Source organism: Lepus europaeus, chromosome 18 (genome assembly GCF_033115175.1).
Source record: "Lepus europaeus isolate LE1 chromosome 18, mLepTim1.pri, whole genome shotgun sequence".
Classification (NCBI taxonomy): domain Eukaryota; kingdom Metazoa; phylum Chordata; class Mammalia; order Lagomorpha; family Leporidae; genus Lepus; species Lepus europaeus.
The window spans coordinates 66,972,131-66,995,084 of NC_084844.1; the positions used below are offsets into that span (position 1 = coordinate 66,972,131).

The following is a 22,954-nucleotide window of genomic DNA, read 5'->3' on the forward strand; positions in this document are numbered from 1 at the left end:
ACAGAATTCCTGACCCCTGGGGCTTTCCTCATATGCTCAAGAGCTGTGTGGTTGGTTTCTGTGTCTGTGGGTGTTAGTGTGAGGGTGAAAGGAACCTTGGAGAGCAGGACAGGTGTCTGTCTCTTGGTGGCATAGGTGACAGCCATAGATCTGAGATGTTAAGTCAGGTATTCAGGTGCACCCTGTAGATCTTGGCTGGTCGAGGAAGAGACACCAGTGGCACAGCCTCAGTTCTGGAGCTGGAGAAAGGGTGAATTTTTATTAACGTATTTTAGAAAGTTGAAATTTTAAGGAATTTTTTGTCAGAAAATGCTGCACTGAAAGAAGACTGGAGAAAAGGTGAATAAGGTTGAGATTTTAAGGATTTTTTTGGTCAGAAATTGGTGCACTGAAAGAAGACCAATGTGTCTCCAGGTGTACAGAGTACAGTTCTAAAAATTCTGTAGAAAGTCTGTCTCATCCAAGACGGCAATGGGATGGAGCTGGGGGTTCAGGCCATTTGGGATGAAATGTGTGTGGGTGAATGTCTATTGCACCTCTGTCACTATTTACCTATCTGTAAGATTAGTGCTACTAGTGAAATGTCCCTGCATTCCCTGAGAAATCCTCGTGAGGTGTGTGCAGGCTGACTTACACTATGTGGCAATTGCAATTTTGGGGTTTCATGGTATATCATCTTCTAGTAAAATTTCTGTTTTCCTGCATTGTGTAGCCTGCCTTGCACTACTCTTTCAAGGTTACAGAACTTTATACAAGACCTAGTTTGCAAAAATGTGGAAGTTTGGATACTCTGTGACAATCCCGTTTGCAGAGAGAGAGATGTCTTCCATTTGCTGATTTACTCTCCAACTGGCCACAATGGCCAGAGCTGCACCAATCCAAAGCCAGGATCCAAGAGCTTCTTCCAGGTCTCCCAAGCAGGTGCAGAGGCCAAAGGACTTGGGCCAACTTTTACTGTTTACACAGGCCATAGCAGAGAACTGGAACTGAAGTAGAACAGCTGGGATTTGAACTTGCACCCATATGGGATACAGGCAGCTGCTTTACCTTTTAAGCCACAGTGCCAGTCCCCAAAATAACTTTCATTAGTGTAAATTTTACTGAACATAGTTTATTTGAACAATAACTAAGTTTTATTGTTTTTTGTTGTTACATTGTCATTTAATAAAATTTTGGCAATGCTTTCATTAAAGCAATGATAACTTCTGGTTAATCTCTGCCACTTAATAGAGGTCGGGGCACTTGCCTATATATTTCCATGTTTAAACGTTTATTCCTCCATGGTGAAGTTGACATTTTCTCTATTTATATATTCAAGATTCTTTATTCATTTTACCATTCCTTTTTCTACAGTGTAATGTAGAAGGAAAGATGAGAAATTTTCTTTTAAATCCTTGCATTCACGTTTTCTTCCAGGTATGGTTCAGGGCACCTCCTGATATTTCAAAAAGCAAAGAAAATTAATACATCACCTGCAAATTGTGTACTTTTTAAAACATATTTATTTTATACATTTGAAAGACAGAGTCACAGAGAGTGATAGAGAAAGAGAGCAAGAGAGAGACAGAGAGAATCTTTCATCTGCTGGTTCATTCCCCAAAAGGCCACAATGGTCAGAGCTGAGACAATCTAAACCCAAGAGGCAGGAGATTCTTCTGTGTTTCCCACATAGTTGCAGGGGTCCATGCACTTGAGTCATCCTCCAGTACTTTCCAAGTCATATTAGCAGGAGCTGTATCTGAGGTAGAGAAGCTGGGACTCAAACTGGCACTCACATGGGATGCTGGCTCTGCGGGCTGGGGCTTTAACCCACTGGGCGATCACACTGGCCCCTGTAAGTGGTTTTTTTATTCCCCAACTTGCTGTCAGTTTTCTTTTTAGATTAATAATAATTTATTAATGGAAATGGATAAAGGAAGATGAATTTTATTCTCAGGGAATACATAAAAACAAGATGAATGGTGAATGTGTCATGGCTATGAAGCATTGCAGTTATCCAAGATAAGGCAGTTTTGTCGCTCACCTTTCTGTTGCCATAGCAAAATATATATTTGTTATATGATTTCTTTTTTTTTTAATTAAACTTTTATTTAATGAATATAAATTTCCAAAGTATAGCTTATGGGTTACAATGGCTTCCCCCCTCCCATAACTTCCCTCCCGCCCGCAACCCTCCCCCCTCCCGCTCCCTTTCCCCTTCCATTCGTGTAAAGATTCATTTTCAATTCTCTTTGTATACAGAAGATCAGTTTAGTATATATTAGGTAAAGATTTCAACATTTTGCCCATATAGCAACATCAAGTGAAAAAACTACCATTGGATTACTAATTATAGCAATAAATAGCAATGTACAGCACATTAAAGACAGAGGTCCTACATAATTTTTTTTTTCAAAATAATTAATTTTCTATGCCATTTCCATTTTAACACCAGGTTGTTGTTTTTTTTTTTTTCATTTCCAATTCTCTTTATATACAGAAGATCACTTCAGTATATAATTAGCAAAGACCTCATCAGTCTGCGCCCACACAGAAACGCAAAGTATAAAAATACTGTTTCAGAACCAGTCGTAGCATCACTTGGCTTTAGGCGACACATTAGGGACAGATCCCACATGGGGTGTAAGTACACAGTGACTCCTGTTGCTGACTTAACAATTTGACACTCCTGTTCATGGCGTCAGTAATCTCCCTGGGCTCTAGTCATGAGTTGCCAGGGCTATGGAAGCCTTTAGAGTTCGCTGACTTTGATCTTATTCCGATAGGGTCATAGTCAAAGTGGAGGTTCTCTCCTCCCTTCGGAGAAGGGTACCTCCTTCTTTGATGGCCCCGTTCTTTCCACTGGGATCTCACTCACAGAGATCATTCACTTAGGTCTTTTTTTTTTTTTTCCATGATATCTTGGCTTTCCATGCCTGCTATACTCTCATGGGCTCTTCAGCCAGATCTGAATGCCTTGAGGGCTGATTCTGAGGCCGGAGTGTTGTTTAGGACATCTGCCATCCTATGAGTCTGCTGTGTATCCCACTTCCCATGTTGGATCTTTCTCTCCCTTTTTGATTCTATCAGTTAGTATTAGCAGATACTTGTCTTGTTTGTGTGATCTCTTTGACTCTTAGACCTATCAGAGCTATCAATTGTGAGCTGAAATTGATCACTTGGACTAGTGCGATGACATTGGTACATGCCATCTTGATGGAATTGTGTTGGAATCCCCTGCACATTTCTAACTCCACCATTTGCGGCCAGTCCGATTGAGCATGTTCCTAATTGTTCATCTCCTCCCTCTCTTTTTCCACTCTTAGATTTAACAGGGATCACTTTTCAGTTAAAATTTAAACACCTGAGAATAATTGTGTGTTAATTACTGAGTTCAACCAATAGTACTAGAACAACAACAACAACAACGGATACTAAAAAGGATAGAGTGTTACATTGTACATCTAAAGTCAGGACAGGAGCTGATCAGTTCATTGTTGCTTATAGTGTCCATTTCACTTAACAGGTTTTCTCTTTGGCGCTCAGTTGTCACCGATCAGGGAAAACAAATGATATTTTTCTCTTTGGGACTGGCTTAATTCACTGAGCATGATGTTTTCCAGATTGCTCCATCTTGTTGCAAATGACTGGGTTTCATTGTTTCTTACTGCTGTATAGTATTCTATGGAGTACATGTCCCATAATTTCTTTATCCAGTCTACTGTTGATGGGCATTTGGGTTGGTTCCAGGTCTTAGCTATTGTGAATTGAGCTGCAATAAACATTAATGTGCAGATGGCTTTTTTATTTGCCAAATTAAATTCCTTTGGGTAAATTCCAAGGAGTGGGATGGCTGGGTTGTATGGTAGGGTTATGTTCAGGTTTCTGAGGAATCTCCAGACAGACTTCCATAGTGGCTTAACCAGTTTGCATTCCCACCAACAGTGGGTTAGTGTCCCTTTTTCCCCACATCCTCTCCAGCATCTGTTGTTGGTAGATTTCTGAATGTGAGCTATTCTCACCGGGGTGAGATGGAACCTCATTGTGGTTTTGATTTGCATTTCTCTGATTGCTAGTGATCTTGAACATTTTTTCATGTGTCTGTTGGCCATTTGGATTTCCTCTTTTGAAAAATGTCTATTGAGGTCCTTGGCCCATCTCTTAAGTGGGTTGTTTGTTTTGTTGTTGTGGTTTTTCTTGATTTCTTTGTAGATTCTGGTTATCAATCCTTTATCTGTAGTATAGTTTGCGAATATTTTTTCCCATTCTGTTGGTTGCCTCTTCACTTTCCTGATTGTTTCTTTCGAAGTACAGAAGCTTCTCAATTTGATGCAATCCCAAATGTTAATTTTGGTTTTGACTGCCTGTGCTTTTGGAGTATTTTCCAGGAAGTCTTTGCCTGTGCCTATATCTTGCAGGGTTTCTCCAATGCTCTCTAATAATTTGATGGTTTCGGGTCGTAGATTTAAGTCTTTAATCCATGTTGAGTGAATTTTTGTGTAAGGTGATAGGTATGGGTCTTGCTTCAAGCTTCTGCACGTGGAAATCCAATTTTCCCAGCACCATTTATTGAATAGACTGTCCTTATTCCAGGGATTAGATTTGGATCTTTGGTCAAATATAAGTTGGCTATAGATGTTTGGATTGATTTCTGGTGTTTCTATTCTGTTCCATTGGTCTATCCATCTGTTTCTGTACCAGTACCATGCTGTTTTGATAACAACTGCCCTGTAGTATGTCCTAAAATCAGGTATTGTGATGCCTCCGGCTTTGTTTTTGTTGTACAGGATTGCTTTGGCTATTCGAGGTCTTCTGTGTCTCCATATGAATTTCAGCATCTTTTTTTCTAGATCTGAGAAGAAGGTCTTCGGGATCTTGATGGGTATTGCATTGAATGTATAAATTGCTTTTGGGAGGATAGACATTTTGATGATATTGATTCTTCCAATCCATGAGCATGGAAGATTTCTCCATTTTTTGGTATCCTCTTCTATTTCTTTCTGTAAGGTTTTGTAGTTTTCATCGTAGAGATCTTTAACGTCTTTGGTTAAGTTTATTCCAAGGTATTTGATTGTTTTTGTAGGTATTGTGAATGGGATTGATTTTAGGAGTTCTTCCTCAGCCGTGGCATTGCCTGTGTATACAAAGGCTGTTGATTTTTGTGGATTGATTTTATATCCTGCTACTTTGCCAAACTCTTCGATGAGTTCCAGCAGTCTCTTAGTAGAGTTCTTTGGGTCCCCTAAATAAAGAATCATATCATCTGCAAAGAGGGATAGTTTGAGTTCGTCCTTCCCGATTTGTATCCCTTTAATTTCTTTTTCTTGCCTAATAGCTCTGGCCAAAACTTCCAGAACTATATTGAATAGCAGTGGTGAGAGAGGGCATCCCTGTCTGGTACCAGATTTCAGTGGAAATGCTTCCAACCTTTCCCCATTCAATAGGATGTTGGCCGTGGGTTTTTCATATATTGCTTTGATTGTATTAAGGAATGTTCCTTCCATACCCAGTTTGCTTAGAGTTTTCATCATGAAAGGGTGTTGTATTTTATCAAATGCTTTCTCTGCGTCTATTGAGAGAATCATATGGTTTTTCTTCTGCAGTCTGTTAATGTAGTGTATTACGTTGATTGTTTTGCGAATGTTGAACCATCCCTGCATACCGGGGATGAATCCCACTTGGTCTGGGTGGATGATCTTTCTGATGTGTTGTTGCATTCTATTGGCCAGAATTTTATTGAGAATTTTTGCATCTATGTTCATCAGGGATATTGGTCTGTAATTCTCTTTCAATGTTGCGTCTCTTTCTGGCTTAGGAATTAAGGTGATGGTGGCTTCATAGAAGGAATTTGGGAGGATTCCCTCTTTTTCGATTGCTCTGAATAGTTTGAGAAGAATTGGAGTTAGTTCTTCTCTAAATGTCTGGTAGAACTCAGCAGTGAATCCATCTGGCCCTGGGCTTTTCTTTGTTGGGAGGGCCTTTATTACTGTTTCAATTTCTGTGTCAGTTATGGGTCTGTTTAGGTTTTCTATGTCTTCCTGGCTCAATTTAGGGAGGTTGTATGTGTCCAAGAATCTGTCCATTTCTGATAGATTTTCCTGTTTGCTGGCATACAAGTCCTTTAGTAATTTCTGATGATTCTTTTTATTTCTGTGGCGTCTGTTGTTACGTTTCCCATTTCATCTCTGATCCTATTGATTTGGGTCTTTTCTCTTCTTTTTTTAGTTAGTTGGGCCAATGGGGTGTCAATTTTGTTTATTTTTTCAAAAAACCAGCTCCTCGTTTGGCTGATTTTTTGTAATGTTTTTTTTGGATTCAATCTTGTTGATTTCTTCTCGGATTTTAATTATTTCTCTTCTCCTACTGGGTTTGGGTTTGGTTTGCTGCAGATTTTCTAGATCCTTGAGATGACTTGAAAGCTCATCTATTTGGTGCCTTTCCAATTTCTTGATGTAGGCACCTATTGATATAAACTTTCCTCTTAACACTGCTTTTGTTGTATCCCATAGGTTTTGGTATGTTGTGCTGTTATCCTCATTTACTTCCAGAAAATTTTTGATTTCTCTTTTAATTTCTTCTATGACCCATTGTTCATTCAGGAGCATGTTGTTCAATCTCCATGTGTTTGCACGTGCTCTAGGGATTCCTGAGTTGCCAATTTCCAATTTCATTCCTTTGTGGTCTGAGAAGCTGCATGGTATGATTCTAGTTCTTTTGAATTTGCTGAGACTTGCTTTATGGCCTAGTATGTGGTCAATCCTAGAGAGGGTTCCATGTACTGCTGAGAAGAATGTAAAGTCCTTAGATGTAGGATGAAATGTTCTGTAGATGTCTGTTAGATCCATTTGGGCTATAGTGTCATTTAAATCTACTGTCTCCTTGTTGATCTTCTGTCCTGTTGATCTGTCTATCTCTGAGAGTGGAGTATTGAAGTCCCCCAGTACTATTGTATTGGGGTCTAAGTCTCCCTTTAAGTCCCTTAACAAGTCTTTTAAATAAGCTGGTGCCCTGTAATTAGGTGCATATACGTTGATAATCGTTATATCTTCCTGTTGAATGGATCCCTTAATCATTATATAGTGCCCCTCTTTGTCTCTCCTAACAGTTTTTGTGGTAAAGTTTATGTTGTCCGATATTAAGATGGCTACGCCCGCTCTCTTTTCATTTCTGTTGGCGTGGTATATCTTTTTCCAGCCTTTCACTCTCAGCTTGTATGGATCATTGTTGGATAGATGGGTTTCTTGTAAGCAGCAAAAGGATGGGTTTTGTTCCTTAACCCAATCGGCCAATCGGTGTCTTTTAACTGGACAGTTCAAGCCATTAACATTCAATGTGACTATTGAGAAGGAGTAACTTTGCCCTGCCATTTGCTAAAGATGTTTTCTAATATCTGGTTTGAGCTTCCTGTGATCTTTTGCTGTGAGGTTTCCTTCCTTTACCTTCTTTCATATTGGTGACACTGTTTCTGTGTTTCTGTATGTAACACATCTTTAAGCATGTTTTGCAGGGCTGGACGAGTGGCGACAAATTCTTTCAATTTCTGTTTGCTGTGAAAGGTCTTAATTTCACCTTCATTCACAAATGAGAGCTTTGCAGGATATAATATTCTGGGCTGGCAGTTTTTCTCTCTTAGTACCTGGGCTATATCTCGCCATTCTCTCCTGGCTTGTAGGGTTTCTGATGAGAAGTCAGCTGTAAGTCTAATTGGAGATCCTCTGAGAGTAATCTGGCGTTTCTCTCTTGCACATTTTAGGATCTTTTCTTTGTGTTTCACTGTGGTGAGTTTGATTACGACGTGTCTTGGTGAGGATCTCTTTTGATCATGTTTATTAGGGGTTCTCTGAGCTTCCTGTACTAGGATGTCTCTGTCCTTCTCCAAACCTGGGAAATTTTCTGCTAGTATCTCACTAAAAAGGCCTTCTAATCCATTCTCCCTTTCCATGCCTTCAGGAACTCCTAGAACCCGAATGTTGGGTTTTTTAATAGTATCCTGTAGATTCCTGACAGTATTTTTTAGATTACTGATTTCTTCTTCTTTTTTTTGATTTGACTGTTTCCTTTCCTGTTCTCTGTCTTCTAATTCCGATATTCTCTCTTCTGCTTCACCCATTCTGTTTTTAAGGCTCTCTAATGTGTTTGCCATTTGATCTATTGAGTTCTTCATTTCATTGAGGTTTTTTGCCAGTACTGCAGTTTCCTGTTCCACTAATTTTTTCATTTCATTTTGATTCCTCCTTAATATTTCATTTTCACAGGAGAGATTTTCTATCTTGTCCATTAAGGATTTCTGTAGTTCAAGAATTTGTTTTTGAGAACTTCTTAATGTTCTTATGAAATTTTTGCAATCTGTTTCATGCATTTGCTCTATCTCTTCATCTTCATAATCTTGCGTTGGCGTGTCTTGTTCACTTGGGGGCGTCATAGTGCCATCCTTATCTTTGGTACCTCCGCTTCTATGTTTCTTGCTTGGCATGTTAGAGATAATTTGTGGTGTTTTTGTTTTTGTTTTTTTTTTTTTCTTTCGTTATACTGTGCCTCTGAGTGAGCTGTCTGTTTTGTTGGAGCCTTAGGGGCTGTGATGGGTGTGGCCAGAGAGCTATGCTTGTTTCTTGAGGTTTAAGGCTGTGTAAAGAGCGACTCTCCCGGATTACTTGCTCCTTGCTGGGACGCTCTCTCTCTCTCTCTCTCTCTCTTTTTTTTTTTTTCTTTTGACTCAGTTGGGAGTGGAGTTGAGGGTAGTTGAAATCTAGCCTCTGTGGGTATTCGTTTGATCTATCCCTGGGACCATACACAGAGTTTATGCAGCCCTCAATGTGTTCTCCAGTTTCGCTAAAGATACTGAGTTTGGCTGAGCTTTACATATGTAAAATCGCGGTGCTCTTTGTTTTGCTTGGTGAGTGAAGGGAGAGGCCTCTGTTCCCCCTCCCCCCAATGTCTCGGACTTCTCAGGTCTTTGTCTTACCGACCTCCGTTCCCGCGCTGGCGAGATTCTGTGGCTCTGGCTCCTCTCCCGCCGCTCGGCTCGTCTCGGTTGGTTTTCCACGCGGTGGGTTCCCTGTAAGTCCTCTGTGTCTCATCCACAAGATCCGGAAGCGTTTCCTCTGCAGTTTTTTTTCTTGAGTCTTTTCCTGAGGCTACAGTAATTCCACTTTTATGAAAGTTTATTTTCCCAAACTAAGGCACACGTCCTCACTATCCGCCATCTTGGCTCCGCCCCCCTATATTTGTTATATGATTTCAGCTGAAGCTTCAAGGACAATATTCTAAATTTTGGGGTCATGATGTCCAATAGAGTCTTTAGTGTTATACAGATGATGTAGTGGGCAGTGTTTTAGTGCCACCCTGGAAGTAAACACTTAGCATTCTGCAAGGGAAAGAGTTACCTAGGGCTAAAACACAAATCAGTTGCATTTATTTTTAATTGTTAGAGCAATGCAGTCCTTAATAGTTTGAGGAGATGAACTTGATCCTGAGCTAGGACGATGTCGGGAAAATAATCTACTGCAGGTTCTTTTATGTTTTAAGATTTTTTAAAAAGATTTATTTATTTGAAAATCAGAGTTACACAGAGAGAGGAGAGGCAGAGAGAAAGAGGGAGAAGAGAGATCTTTCAACAGTTCACTCTCCAATTGGTTGCAATGGCTGGGCTGCACTGATCTAAAGCCAGGAGCCAGGAGCTTCTTCTGGGTCTCCCACATGGGTTCAAGGGCCCAAGGATTTGGGCCTTCTTCTACTGCTTTCCCAGGTCATAGCAGAGAGCTGGATCAGAAGTAGAGCAGCTGGGTCTCAAAACGGTGCTCATATGGGATGCCGGTTTTTTAAGCCAGGGCATTAACCTACTGTGCCACAGTGCCAGCCCCAAGATTGATTTATTAACTTATTTGAAAGGCAGAGTAATAGAGATAGGGAGATATGGGTAGTGAGAAAGAGATATCTTCCATCTACTGGTTCATTCAACAAATGGACACAATGGTTGGCCAGGCCAAAGCCAGGAGTCTGGAACTCTATCTGGGTCTCCCATAACCATGGAAGTGGCCCAAATACTCAGGCCATCTTTCACTGCTCTTTCAGGCACTTTAGCAGGGAACTCAATTGGAAGTGGAGCACCAAGGACTCAAATTGTTTGTTCACATGGGATGCCTGAATTGCAGGTGGAGACTTACCTGCTGCACCACAATGCTGGTGCCTACTGCAGGTTCTCAAACAAATCTCTCTGTATTCCCCTCAGTCACAAATGCAGATTATACTGCAGAATTTCTCAGGTTCTGTTCTTGGGTAAATAACTCCACTGCTTTTACTTTAATTTGTTATAATGTTATTTCAGTTCTTTAAATGTTTATGAGTAGAATAATTATAGAAAAAGCCAAAGCTGCTTTCTATTCTTTCTTGAATCTCCTCCCTTATTTTCAAATATTTATGAGCTTGGTAGAGAAAGAAGTTGATGGTGTGAGAGAAAGCTAGAGAGCTCCCATGTACTTCTTCACTGCCTAAATAATCATATCAAGCAGGGATGGGGCACAACTGAAGCCAAGAGTCAGGAATGGAATCTAGGCCTCCTTCTTGGTTGGCATCACCATTGCTTCCCCTGTTCTGCATTAGCCGGGAGCTGGAAACCAGAGATGGCACTGAAATCCAACTTTGGAAATTTGATGTAGAGAGAATATCTGAGCTGGCATCATAAACACTAAGTTAAAGTCCTACTGTCTCTTTTAAAATATTTTTTTCTCTGCCATAATTGCATTGACTGTGTATAGTGTTTTCCTGGAAATTCTTCACTGTTCAATCCCTTCATAACTTCCCTGATGGTTTCTTGTCTTTTTCCCTGAATACTTCTACATTCTTCTGAACATTGCTCATTCCAGAGTGACTTTTGTCCCCCTTTCAGCCTACTGTGCAAATACCCTTGACATAGTCTGGCCTTTGTGAACAGAAATTCCTGTTTCCCTCCAGCTTGGGCATTTTTCACAGCCTTTATACCATAGGTTTGATCCCCTGCTGAATGCTTCTGTGAGGCTGTCCAAATGCTCAACCAATCTAAAATGAAATGGCATTCTTGCTTCTTCTTCCTCCATACCCATGTAGAAGATATACAACTGCAATTGTTTGTTATGTGACAGAGTTGACATGTTGACCAGGAGTGTTTTATCACAGGTGATGATAGCATTTGAAGACCTGGCTGTGTTCTTTACTTGGGAGGAATGGCAGAACATGAACCAAGCTCAGAAAATCCTGTACAGGGATGTGATGCTAGAGACCTACAGCAGCCTGTTCTCCCTGGGTAAGTGTCACACTTCACATGCCCAGTGGTAACATTTTCTCGCTATTTGACAAATAAGTGAGCACTATTCATAAAGTTTAATGAGGGACAGGTATAGAATTTGAGTCCATGAAGAATCTGAATATCTACCACCTGGGAAGGATTTCAAATTGGAACATTTGTTGCATAGCTTCTGGACCAAGCTGTACTTCTTTAATTAACCCAAGATAGTGATTTCACAAAGTCTACATTGTTTCCATTAATAGGGTACTGCATGACCAAACCTGACTTGATCTTCAAGTTGGAGCAAGGAGCAGAGCCCTGGATGGGGGAAGAATGCCTACATCAGAGCCTTCCAGGTCAGTCTGCACATAATGGGCAGGGAGGCCAAAGTAGAAGCAGTGCAGCAGATATTGACTGGTGTTCTTTCCATGATTTTTTCCCAAGTCTTACTTCTGAAGACAGCTGGTCTTGTGATTCAGACACATTCTACAGTATCTATGGAGATCAGTATCTCTGGTAAAGGCAAAGGAAATGAAGTTTTATGTGAAAATCAACAACTGATGAAAAACCTCCAGAAACTCAAATTATCACAGAGGAGTGTTTATAGAAAGAAACAAGAGGAGGTAACCAGGGCTGACGTCTGCACAATGAGTTAGAAATCAATTTTCAATAATTGAGCAGACTCTGGATTGCAGAAACAAATTATTTAAACTGGTGGGAATGTATAGCCAAGGTGGTATATTGGGACTTTCTGTAACTGTTGCAGTTCAAAGAAGCTGAGGATGTCAGGTTTCCTTAGAAATATGGGGAAACTGTAAGAGTGCAGATAAAACAGAGAATTTCATTAGAAAAATTTCACAAATGCTGTTTCCCTGGGAAGACAGAACATGAGACAACCACATATTCAAATCTTGTCCCATGAATGTGATCCTTCTTAGAGTATAGACACATTTCACTCTTTACCTTCAAGGAAATGATCTAGTAAAACGTCCCCATATTTATGGTTGAAATATCACAGAAGTACAAAACCCACAATTTTTCTAAAATTTAAAAAGGGGCTCGCGCTGTGGCTCACTTGGATAATCCTCCCCCTGCAGTGCTGGCATCCCATATGGGCCTTGGGTTCTAGTCCCAGTTGCACCTCTTCCAGTCCAGCTGTGTGCTGTGGCCCAGGAGGGCAGTGGAGGATGGCCCAAATGCTTGGGCCCCTGCACGTACAAAGGAGATAAGGAGGAAGCAACTGGCTCCTGACTTTGGATTGGCATAGTTCCAACCGTATTTGCCATTTGAGGGGTGAGCCAATGGAAGGAAGATCTTTGTCTCTGTCTCTGTCTAACTCTGACAAATAAATAAATAAATAAAAATACATTTAAAAATGGACAGGGAAAAATTGGTTTCTAGATTACAGATGAATATATTTATTAAATATTAGTCCATTCTGTGAAGTCTTACTCATTTTTGTGAAAGTAGAAAGTGAGAGAGAAACAGTGAGAAATATATTTTCTACTAACTCTCTCCCCAAATACTAGCAACAGTTATGACTAATCTGAAGCCAGAAGCCTGGAATTTCACCTACTCATCTCTATCACAGGGTCCCAAGCACATAAACCATTATCTGCTGCTTTCCAGTATCTATTATCCCAGAACTGTATTGGAAGCAGAGTAGCCTCGGCTTAAACTGGCACTGTTTTGAGATACAGGCATCTCAAGCAGTGACTTAAGACATCTTACCACAAAAACCATTCAATCATACTTGAAAAAATTCTGGTAGTAAACAGGATCATGGATGAACATTGGAAAATCTATGGATACAATTTAATATATTAATGTATTATGGAGAAAACCTGTATATTCATAAATATGTATTTTCTAATCATTTTGTTAAAATTTTATGATGGAACGAGCATACGAGCCTGAGCCATTCTCCTTCATTGCCCAAAGGATATAAACTTTGGAATGTATTCCTTGCCCTTGAAACTCAATTGGGTCTCACAGCCTATTGTCTTCATACCCCACCCTGCATTATTTTCCAGGTTCCCAAGGCCCCCCCACCCAGTTCCTGGAATTCCCCTCCACTGCTGCCCTCTACCCCCATGCCCAGCCTTAGCCCTCCTTAAAAAGGTCTAGCCCCTGGGAGTTGGGGCCTTCTGCCACCTGCTCCATCCTGTACACACAGCCAGTTAGTCACCCACCTCTGTGGATTAATTTTCTCTGAATAAATTCTGTCTGGCTGTAAATTGATACAGTGTCTCCTCTATTCTACAACTCTTTTCCTAACATTTTGGTGCCCTGTGTGAGGAGGCACCAATGCAGAACTTTTCCTAACATCTTATCCCTCTTAAATACAAGTAACTTCATTCCTTTTACATGAGTATGCTAGGAGAAACAATTATATTTGATTCAGTGACATTTTTTTTTTCTCACTTCAGTTGCCATGAAACTGGATGAACTGATTAAGACCAACCAGAAAAGTCTGGAGGAAAATCTGAATCAGGATGTTATGAAAAATAATAAGACATTAACTTCCAAGGGAGTTGAATTCAGAAAAACACTTAATTTAAGTATAAGCCATATTCCAAAACTGAGTATCAAAAAGAGAAACTATTCAGGAATAAAACCTGAAGAATGTAGTATATGTCAGAATGTGTATCCCCATTGTGGGCCTGATCAGCTACAAGCTGGAGAGAAGTTTGATGCTACTACGGTACCTGGGAACACTCTCCAGTTCTGTGAGCCTCTTAATGAACAGCACAAAATTCAGACCATGGAGCAGGCACTTGAACAAATTGGACAAGGGAAAGTCTTCAAAAGGAAGAATATATTCTATGAATCTGAGAAGCTTTTTATGGTAGAAACCTGTAATAAGCCAACTGCCACTATTGGCAAGACAACCCAAATACTACAAGATTTCCATAAAAAGTCTAACCTCAGTATACATCAACAAAGTCCCAAAAGAGAGAACGTTTATAAGTATATTGGGCCTGTGGAACCTGTCATTTACCAATCACATGTTAGAATGAATCATAGACCAAATATAGAGAAGAAATCCTATGCATGTAAAACTTGTGGGAAGTCATTCACTAATAAATTCTGCCATCCCCTCCATCACAGCACTCATATAGTGGAAAACCCTCATGTGTGTAATGATTGTAGAGAAACCACTCACCAGAAGTCAGGTGTCATTAGACATCAGAGAATTCACACAGGGTTGAAATCTTATAAATGTAATGACTGTGGGAAGTTCTTTGACCAGAAGAAATACCTCATAAATCATCAGAGAATTCACACAGGGAAGAAACCTTATGAATGCAATGACTGTGGAAAAGCCTTTGGCCACAAGTCAAACCTCATAAATCATCAGAGAATTCACACAGGGGATAAGCCTTATAAATGCAGTGACTGCGGAAAAGCCTTTGGCCGGAAGTCAAGCCTCAGAATGCATCAGAGAATTCACACAGGGGAGAAACCTTATGAATGCAGTGACTGTGGAAAAACCTTTGGCCAGAAGTCAAGCCTCAGAAAGCATCAGAGAATTCACACAGAGGATAAGCCTTATGAATGCAATGACTGTGGAAAAGCCTTTGGCCGGAAGCCACACCTCATAAATCATCAGAGAATTCATACAGGGGATAAGCCTTATGAATGCAATGACTGTGGAAAAACCTTTGGCTGGAAGTCAAACCTCATAAATCATCAGAGAAGTCACACAGGGGAGAAGCCTTATGAATGCAATGACTGTGGAAAAGCCTTTGGCCAGAAGTCACACCTCAGAAAGCATCAGAGAAGTCACACAGGGGAGAAGCCTTATGAATGCAATGACTGTGGAAAAACCTTTGGCCAGAAGAAATACCTCGTAAATCATCAGAGAATTCACACAGGGGAGAAACCTTATGAATGCAATGACTGTGGAAAAGCCTTTGGCCGGAAGTCAAGCCTCAGAAAGCATCAGAGAATTCACACAGGGGATACGCCTTATGAGTGCAGTGACTGTGGGAAAACCTTTGGCCAGAAGTCACACTTCATAAATCATCAGAGAAGTCACAGAGGGGATAAGCCTTATGAATGCAATGACTGTGGAAAAGCCTTTGGCCAGAAGCCAAACCTCATAAATCATCAGAGAAGTCACACAGGGGATAAGCCTTATGAATGCAATGACTGTGGAAAAGCCTTTGGCCACAAGTCAAACCTCAGAAAGCATCAGAGAAGTCACACAGGGGAGAAGCCTTATGAATGCAATGACTGTGGAAAAACCTTTGGCCAGAAGTCATACCTCGTAAGTCATCAGAGAATTCACACAGGGGAGAAACCTTATGAATGCAATGACTGTGGAAAAGCCTTTGGCCAGAAGTCAAGCCTCACAAAGCATCAGAGAATTCACACAGGGGAGAAACCTTATGAATGCAATGACTGTGGAAAAACCTTTGGCCAGAAGTCATACCTCGTAAGTCATCAGAGAATTCACACAGGGGAGAAGCCTTATGAATGCAATGACTGTGGGAAAATCTTTGGCCAGAAGTCAAACCTCAGAACGCATCAGAGAATTCACACCATGGAGAAAGCTTATAAATGAAATGACTGTGGAAAAGCCTTTGGTCCCATCCTTGCATACCGAGGATAAATCCCACTTGGTCTGGGTGGATGATCTTTCTGATGCATTGTTAGATTAAATTGGCCAGAATTTTGTTGCGGATCTTTGCATGTATGTTCATCAGGGAAATTGGTCTATAATTACTTTCTCTGTTGTAGTTTTTTCAGGTTTAGGAATGAAGGTAATGCTGGCTTCATAGAAAGAATTTGGGAGAATCACCTCTCTCTCAATTGTTTTGAATAACTTCAGAAGAATTGAAGTTAGTTCTTCTTTAAATGTCTGTCAGAATTCAACAGTGAAGCCATCCAATCCTGGGATTTTCTTTGTGGCAAGGGTCTTTATTACTGATATCATTTCCATCTGGTTGTGGGTGTGTTTAGTTTTCCTATATCTGTGTTGCTCAATTTACGTAGGTTTTATGGATGTCAGGATGGTGGAAAGCCTTTTTGCTGTAATTCATAACTCATAAGATATCCGAGAATTCACACAGGGAATTTTCTATATGACCTTTTTGTACAAGTTATATCTCATGAAATATTAGAGAATTCACCAAGGGGAGAAATGCATGAATGTAATAAATGTGAATAAGCCTTTGTGGTGCAAATCAGACCTCATCAAACATAAAAGAATTCTCATGGGGAGAAATTTTATGAATGTAATGACTCAGAGCCTTTTACCATAATTCAGCCCTCACTGTACATCATCAAATTCATATAGGGAAAAACCCCTTTGAAAGAAAAATCCCTTTAATTAGAAGCCATACCTCATAAGACAACAGGGAATTCACATGGGAGAGAAACATTATGGGTGTAATGAGTGTTGGAAAGCTCCTTATATCAGAATGCACAACATATATATCTAATGAATGAAATACATGTGAGAAAGCCATTTCACATAAGTAATGCCTCATAATCCATCATGGAGTTTGAACAAGGGAGAGACCTTAACAATATAATGAAGGTGGAAGAGCTTTTCCCCAAAATTCATGTACGTATTGTGATAAAACCTTTTGCTGGAAATCACATCCTATCTAACAGACTCATGTAATGGAGAAAGCTTATAAATATTATTAGTGTGAAAAGATTGTCAGAAGTCAATGGTACATCAGAGAATTGACACAGGTGGTTTCTTAGGAGTATAATGATTGTGTAAAAACATTTTCTTTATTTCAGGCTTGTATAGATATAGAATTCCCAAAAGGTAATATTCTTTGCATGCTGTGAATTTGATAAAACTGTTAGCCAGAAATTAGACATCAACAGACTTCAGAGGATTCATAAGGAACAAAATTCCATGCAATGACTTTGGAAAAATATTTCTGCTATAAATCAGTCTTCAATTCCCATGAACAGACTCACAAATGAGAAAACATGCATGCATAGAAAAGTTTTGTACCATAAATTATCTCTAGATGGTAAACTAATAATTCACACAAAAGAAAAATCATGAGTGTAATGAATTGGGAAACCCTTTGCTGTAAGGCAGATTTCAGGAAGCTTAGCAAGATTACAGAAAAGTCTCTGAAAATGTAACATGTCTGAAAGAATTGTTGGCATCACAGAGTGGAGGATAGCTCAAGTGCATGTGTTTTTGTGACCTGTCATCCAAATTGGTATCTCTTTTTCTTTGATGAATTCCTTGTTTATTTATTTAACAGATTTAGAGACAAAGTATTCCTGTCCATTGATTTACTATCATATGCCCACAATTGCCATGGTAAGGTCTATGGCAAAATCTGAGTGCTGAGGGCTGTGAATCTGATTCATCACGGATAATGCTGAAGACATTGGTTCCTGGTTTTTACACCGCTATGCATGGAAATGTTTTTCTAATTTCTTTTTCAAAGAGTTCATTGTTAATATAAAGAAATGCTTCTGATTTTTAAAATTTTATTTAAATAATTTGTGATCAGTGTGTACTAGTCAGACATTTTTACAGGGTGTAGTGCAGTATTTGTACACATTTACACAGTAGAAACTGATCAAGCTAAGCAACTACAGTTTTATCAATTTGTTTAAAGATTTATTTATTTGAAAGACAGAGTTACAGAGAGAAGTAGCAGCAGAGAGAGGGAGAGGTCTTCCTCTGCTGGTTCACTCCCCAGATGGCTGCAATGGCCGGAGCTGTGCCAATCTGATGCCAGGAACCAGGAGCTTCTTCCAGATCTCCCACTTGGGTTCAGGGACCCAAGGACTTGGGCCATCTTCTACTGCTTTCCCAGGCCATAGCAGAGAGTTGGATTGGAAGAGGAGCAGCCAGGACTAGAACTGGTGCCCACATGGGATGCTGGTGCTTCAGGCCAGGGTGTTAGCCCACTGTGCCACAATGCTGGCCCCCAAGCAACTACAGTTTAATTCTTCTCCATGATTTGAGACTACCAGCTCCTCTCTTCCAGTTCTTTACACAGAACCTAATATGGTTGAATGTAGTCATCTCATTATATTATGGAACACCAGAAGTTCCTTCTGCCTCTTTGTATTTTGTTACCTATTATCCAATCCCATTCTATCTCTAGCTGCTTCCCTTCTCAGCCTCTAATAATCACAGTTCTGTGTTCAGATCCATTATTTTCTTTCACTTCCACATGTGACAAGGACTATGTGACATTTGTGTTCCTGTTTCTGGCTTATTTCAATTAATTTAATAATATTTTGTTCTTTTTTGTATCTAAATGATATTCCCCTGTCCATTTTTTTCATTGATGGACAGCTAGATTGGTTTCAAATCATGGCTGCAGTGAACTGTGTTATGGGAAAATTGCTGTATCTTTGATATACTCTTCTCATTTCCTTCTAATAAAATTTCCTTCTTATATATAGCCAAGAGCAAGATAACTGTCAAACAGTACGTCAATTTTTATCTTTATTTTAAATTTTTGTTATTTATTTGAAAGAGTTACAGACAGAGGTAGAGACACAGAGAGGTCCTCCATTAGCTGGTTCACTCTACAGATGACTACAAAGGCTGGAGCTGTGCCATTCTGAAGCCTGGAAACAGGAGCTTCCTCTGGGTCTCCCACATGGGTGGATGGGCCCAAGGACTTGGGCCATCTTCTTCTGCTATCCCAGGACATAGCAGAGAGCTGGATTGGAAGAAGAGCAGCTGGAACTAGAACTGGCACCCAAATGGGATGCTGGCCCTTCAGGCCAGGGTTTTAACCCACTGCACCACAGTGCTGGCCCAAATTTTTATCTTTTTTAAGGAGTGACCATACTGTTCTCCATAACAACTGTACTAATTTGTATTTTCACCCACCATATATGAAGGTTTTCTTTTCCCATATGCTCTCTAGCATCTGTTATTTTTTATCATTTTGGCATAAAGGTGATATAATATTGTTCATGTTTTTGTGTATTTTGAAATCAGTTATTTTGTTTATTAAATATTTGTTTATTTGAAAGGTGGATTTAGAGAGAGAGAGGGATAGACAGAGATAGCTTTCATCTGCTGGCTCACACCCCAGAGAGTTTCAGTAGTTGAGCCTGGGGCATGCTGAAGTCAAGAGCTTCATCCAAGTCTCCCACGTGAGTGGCAGGGACCCAAGTCCTTCGTCCATCTTCTGCTGGTTTCCCAGGTGCTTTAGCAGTGAGCTAAATTGGAAGTGGAGAATCCTGAACTCAAAGTGAAACTCACATGATATGCTGGCCTCACAGATTGCAGCTTACCCCACTTAGCCACAATGTCAGCCTCTCTATCAATTTAATTCCTCAAAAATAGGTCAGTAATGTTGGCATCTATCTCATTTTGTTTTCTCTCTGTTATTATTCAACTTATTGATGTCTTATTTTTGTTCCCATTATTCCTCTCAATTGCTCTTCCCGTGGTCAGTAGCAGCTGCTGTGTTGCTTAAATGCAGTGTATGCTTTAGATTCCTCATTTACTGAGTGCATGTCATTCTCATAGCACTTCCCTGAAGTTCTACTATGTCCCAAATCCTCTTTGAGGCACAGAATTCAGACCACTTTTCTGTTAGGCCTAGATCTTGCCTTTAACATACTACTTGGAATTTAGTAGCTCATGAAATCTGCAGACTGCATAAATGAATGAATATTTTGAGGGCTGTGATTTTGTGGGGAAACTTCATAAGAGACCGAAGGAATAAAATAAATCAAAAGTATCCATAGTATATAAAATGTATACTATTTTACAAGTCACAGAGAAGAGGAAGAAGAAGGAAAGTAGTGAGACTAGAAAGTTTGTGGCAAGACTAACAGGCACTGGTTGAGAACTTAATAAGCCCGTTAGGAAAGCAGTAAGGTTTCTCTATCTCCCTGTAGACTCTGCTCTCCAGAGGTGAACAGGGTCCTCTAAACCCACTTGCTGCACACACAAAAACCTGAGCGTTGTATTCTCCCACAGATGTTGGAGACTGATATTGTGTTCTGATTTATATTTACATAATGGCCAGTGACATTGGGCATAGTCACATGTTTTGACCATTTACGTTTCTTCTGAGAAATGTCTATTCAGATCCTTGCCTGTTTCTTCACTGTAGTTTTTGGAGTTTTTCCAATATATATATAAGTTCTGGAAATCTGTAAACATTCAGAGTTTAAATTTTTCCTGCCATTCTGTTCACTGTATCTACACTCTGATGTTTACTTTGTTTTGAAGAAGTATCTTAGTTTGATATACTCAAGTGTCTGTTTTTATTTTTGTTACTATTGCTATTGGAATCTTACCCAAAACTATTGTCTGTTGACAATATTTAGAGTTTCCCTATGTTTACTTAGGTTTTGGTCTTATGATTAGATTTTTAGTTCACTGTGTGTTCACTTTCACATAGTGTGGAGTCACATAGTTGGAGTCTATTTTCAGGCTTCTACATATGGATAATCAGGTTCCTCTGCACCACTTGTGAAAGAGATTCTTCTTTCTCCAGTTCATTTTAGTTCCTTTGTTAAATATGAGTTGCCAGTAGAAATTTGGGTTATTTCTGTGCTACCTATTCTTTTCCATTGAACTATGTGTCTGTTATTATGTCAGTGCTAACACTTCTTCTTTTTGTTTTTTACAGTTTATTTATTTATTTGAAAGGCAGAGTTACAGAGAAGTAGAGGCAGAGAGAGAGAGGTCTTCCACCCACTGGTTTACTCCCCAAATGGCCACAATGGCCGGAGCTGTGTTGATCTGAATCCAAGTGTTAGGAGCTTCTTCCAGGTCTCTATGCAGGTTCAGGGGCCCAAAGACTTTGGCCATTTTCTACTTTTTTCTCAGGCTATAACAGAAGGGGTGTAAGAAGTGGAGCAGCTGGAAAACATACTGGCATCCGTATGAGATGGTGGCACTGCAGACGGTGACTTTACCTGCTTTGTCATAGTGCTGACCCCTGTAATATGTCTTAAAATATGGTATGATGTCTCCAGCTTTTTTTGTTTTATAATATTGCTTTAGATGTTAAGCATCTCTCATGTTTCTATATGAATTTTAGCATCATTTTTTCTAGCTCTGAGAAGAATATCGTTGGTATGTTGATTGGGATTGCATTGAATCTGTAAATTGCTTTTGGTAGTATGGACATTTTGATATTATTCTTCCCATTCACAAACATAAGTTTTCTGTGAGACTGTCAAAAAGCCTTGACAAAAATTGGACTTTATTACACAAAAATTGATCACTTTTTGTGATCATTTAAATCCATATTTTTGCACTAATATTTGATAAATAATGAGACTGAGCATTTTAGTAGGAGAAATTAAAAATATTTATTTTACCAATTTCTTCAAATATTGTTTAGATTTGATATTCAAATATTGTTTAGAGCCATTGTCTGTAGTCCCTCTAAATTAGGATCTTTTCAGCGGATGGAACACGGTGGGTAACCACTTAGCCATAATGATAGTAGCCTCTTACTAACTGTAATTGTTACATTTTTGTAGGTTTGTGCAATGTTAACTATTTGGGGCATATTTTCATTTACTTTTTTTTTTTAAAGCCAACCACGCATAATCTGCCCAAGCATTCCTATCAATAACAAGGGTAGAGTTAGTACATAATACAAAAATAGAATGGGTAGTCCGGACACTTTGACACGTTTAAATGCGCATATTCCATAGTTATGGCTTAGAGGGGCTCCTGAGAAATTTTTTGTCTTTTAAGTCCTACACGTGCCAATTGCTCCCTCCTTTCTCCTGCAACCGACATCCCGGCACTTTTTAACAAGGCCTTTATATCCTTGTCACATTTAGATGTGACTGTATATTCCCCATGGGCAATAGGAGAGGCTCCCTGGGCAAGCCCTAGTCTGCCATGCCCTACTCATGCTTATGTGCCTCCCTTGTAATCCCTACAGCCTGCTACCGCCGCAGCCTTCCCTCTTACAGAGGCTTACCTGTGGATGAGATGAATCCGAGTCATGGCACCAGCTGTCGGAGGCCACCCGACAAACCACATGGAGACACGCACACTCAGTCAATTCATCACCACGTTTATTGCCTCGTTGCGTTCCAAGCCAAAGTAGGGGGCCCGGCGATGAGGGACTGGAGGCAGTCTCCCTAGGGAAACCCTTCAGTCTCCAGCCCCGAGCACCAAGAAACACAAGGATATATATCCCAGGCCCCATACAGATAACATTCATTGTGTACAATCATGCATAGTACAGGAATGAAACAAGTATACAAGGTAGCAAAGATCAGGGTACAAGCTCTGCTGATAGAGCAAAGAACATCATACACCTTCATCAGAAGTCACATCCTGCCTGCAGGAGTGTGGGATGAAAAATCTTGTGCCTTCAGCCTTTAGGACAATAAGCACAGGAAACAGGATTAGATAAGGGACAGCCTCAGCCTGCTGCATCTCATGTCGGGCCAGGGCCACTAGCCCCGACAGGGGAAGTTAGGGCTGAAAAATAACCAACATTGCCATTAGGTAAGTGGCATTTGAAGGAGTGATAGTTTTAACATTTAAAAAAAAAACTCAGCACTTTGGGTTTTTGAGATAATTTTTAAATTTATAAAAGTTGAGTAAATTTCATGTATTTCACATATGCAGATTTAGGTGCATTGTGATACTTCCTACTCTACCCTCCCTTACCATTCCTTTCTTACACTTTTTAAAAATTTTTTTTAATTCTTTTTTTTTTTTTTGACAGGCAGAGTGGATAGTGAGAGAGAGAGAGAGGTCTTCCT

At 39.9% G+C, this 22,954-nt stretch overlaps 1 protein-coding gene across 1 annotated transcript in view; it reads left to right on the forward strand.

Annotated features, from left to right (window-relative positions):
* LOC133777329 (zinc finger protein 260-like) overlaps positions 1–21,421 on the forward strand; it is a 67,314-nt gene extending 45,893 nt beyond the window's left edge. Inside the window, exons 5-7 of the mRNA XM_062216859.1 lie at positions 11,131–11,257; positions 11,503–11,595; positions 13,669–21,421. Coding sequence (XP_062072843.1) covers positions 11,134–11,257; positions 11,503–11,595; positions 13,669–15,809 — 2,358 coding nt within the window. The 5' untranslated portion in view covers positions 11,131–11,133 and the 3' untranslated portion in view covers positions 15,810–21,421. The remainder of the gene's footprint in view (positions 1–11,130; positions 11,258–11,502; positions 11,596–13,668) is intronic.
* Positions 21,422–22,954: the final 1,533 nt, after the last annotated feature.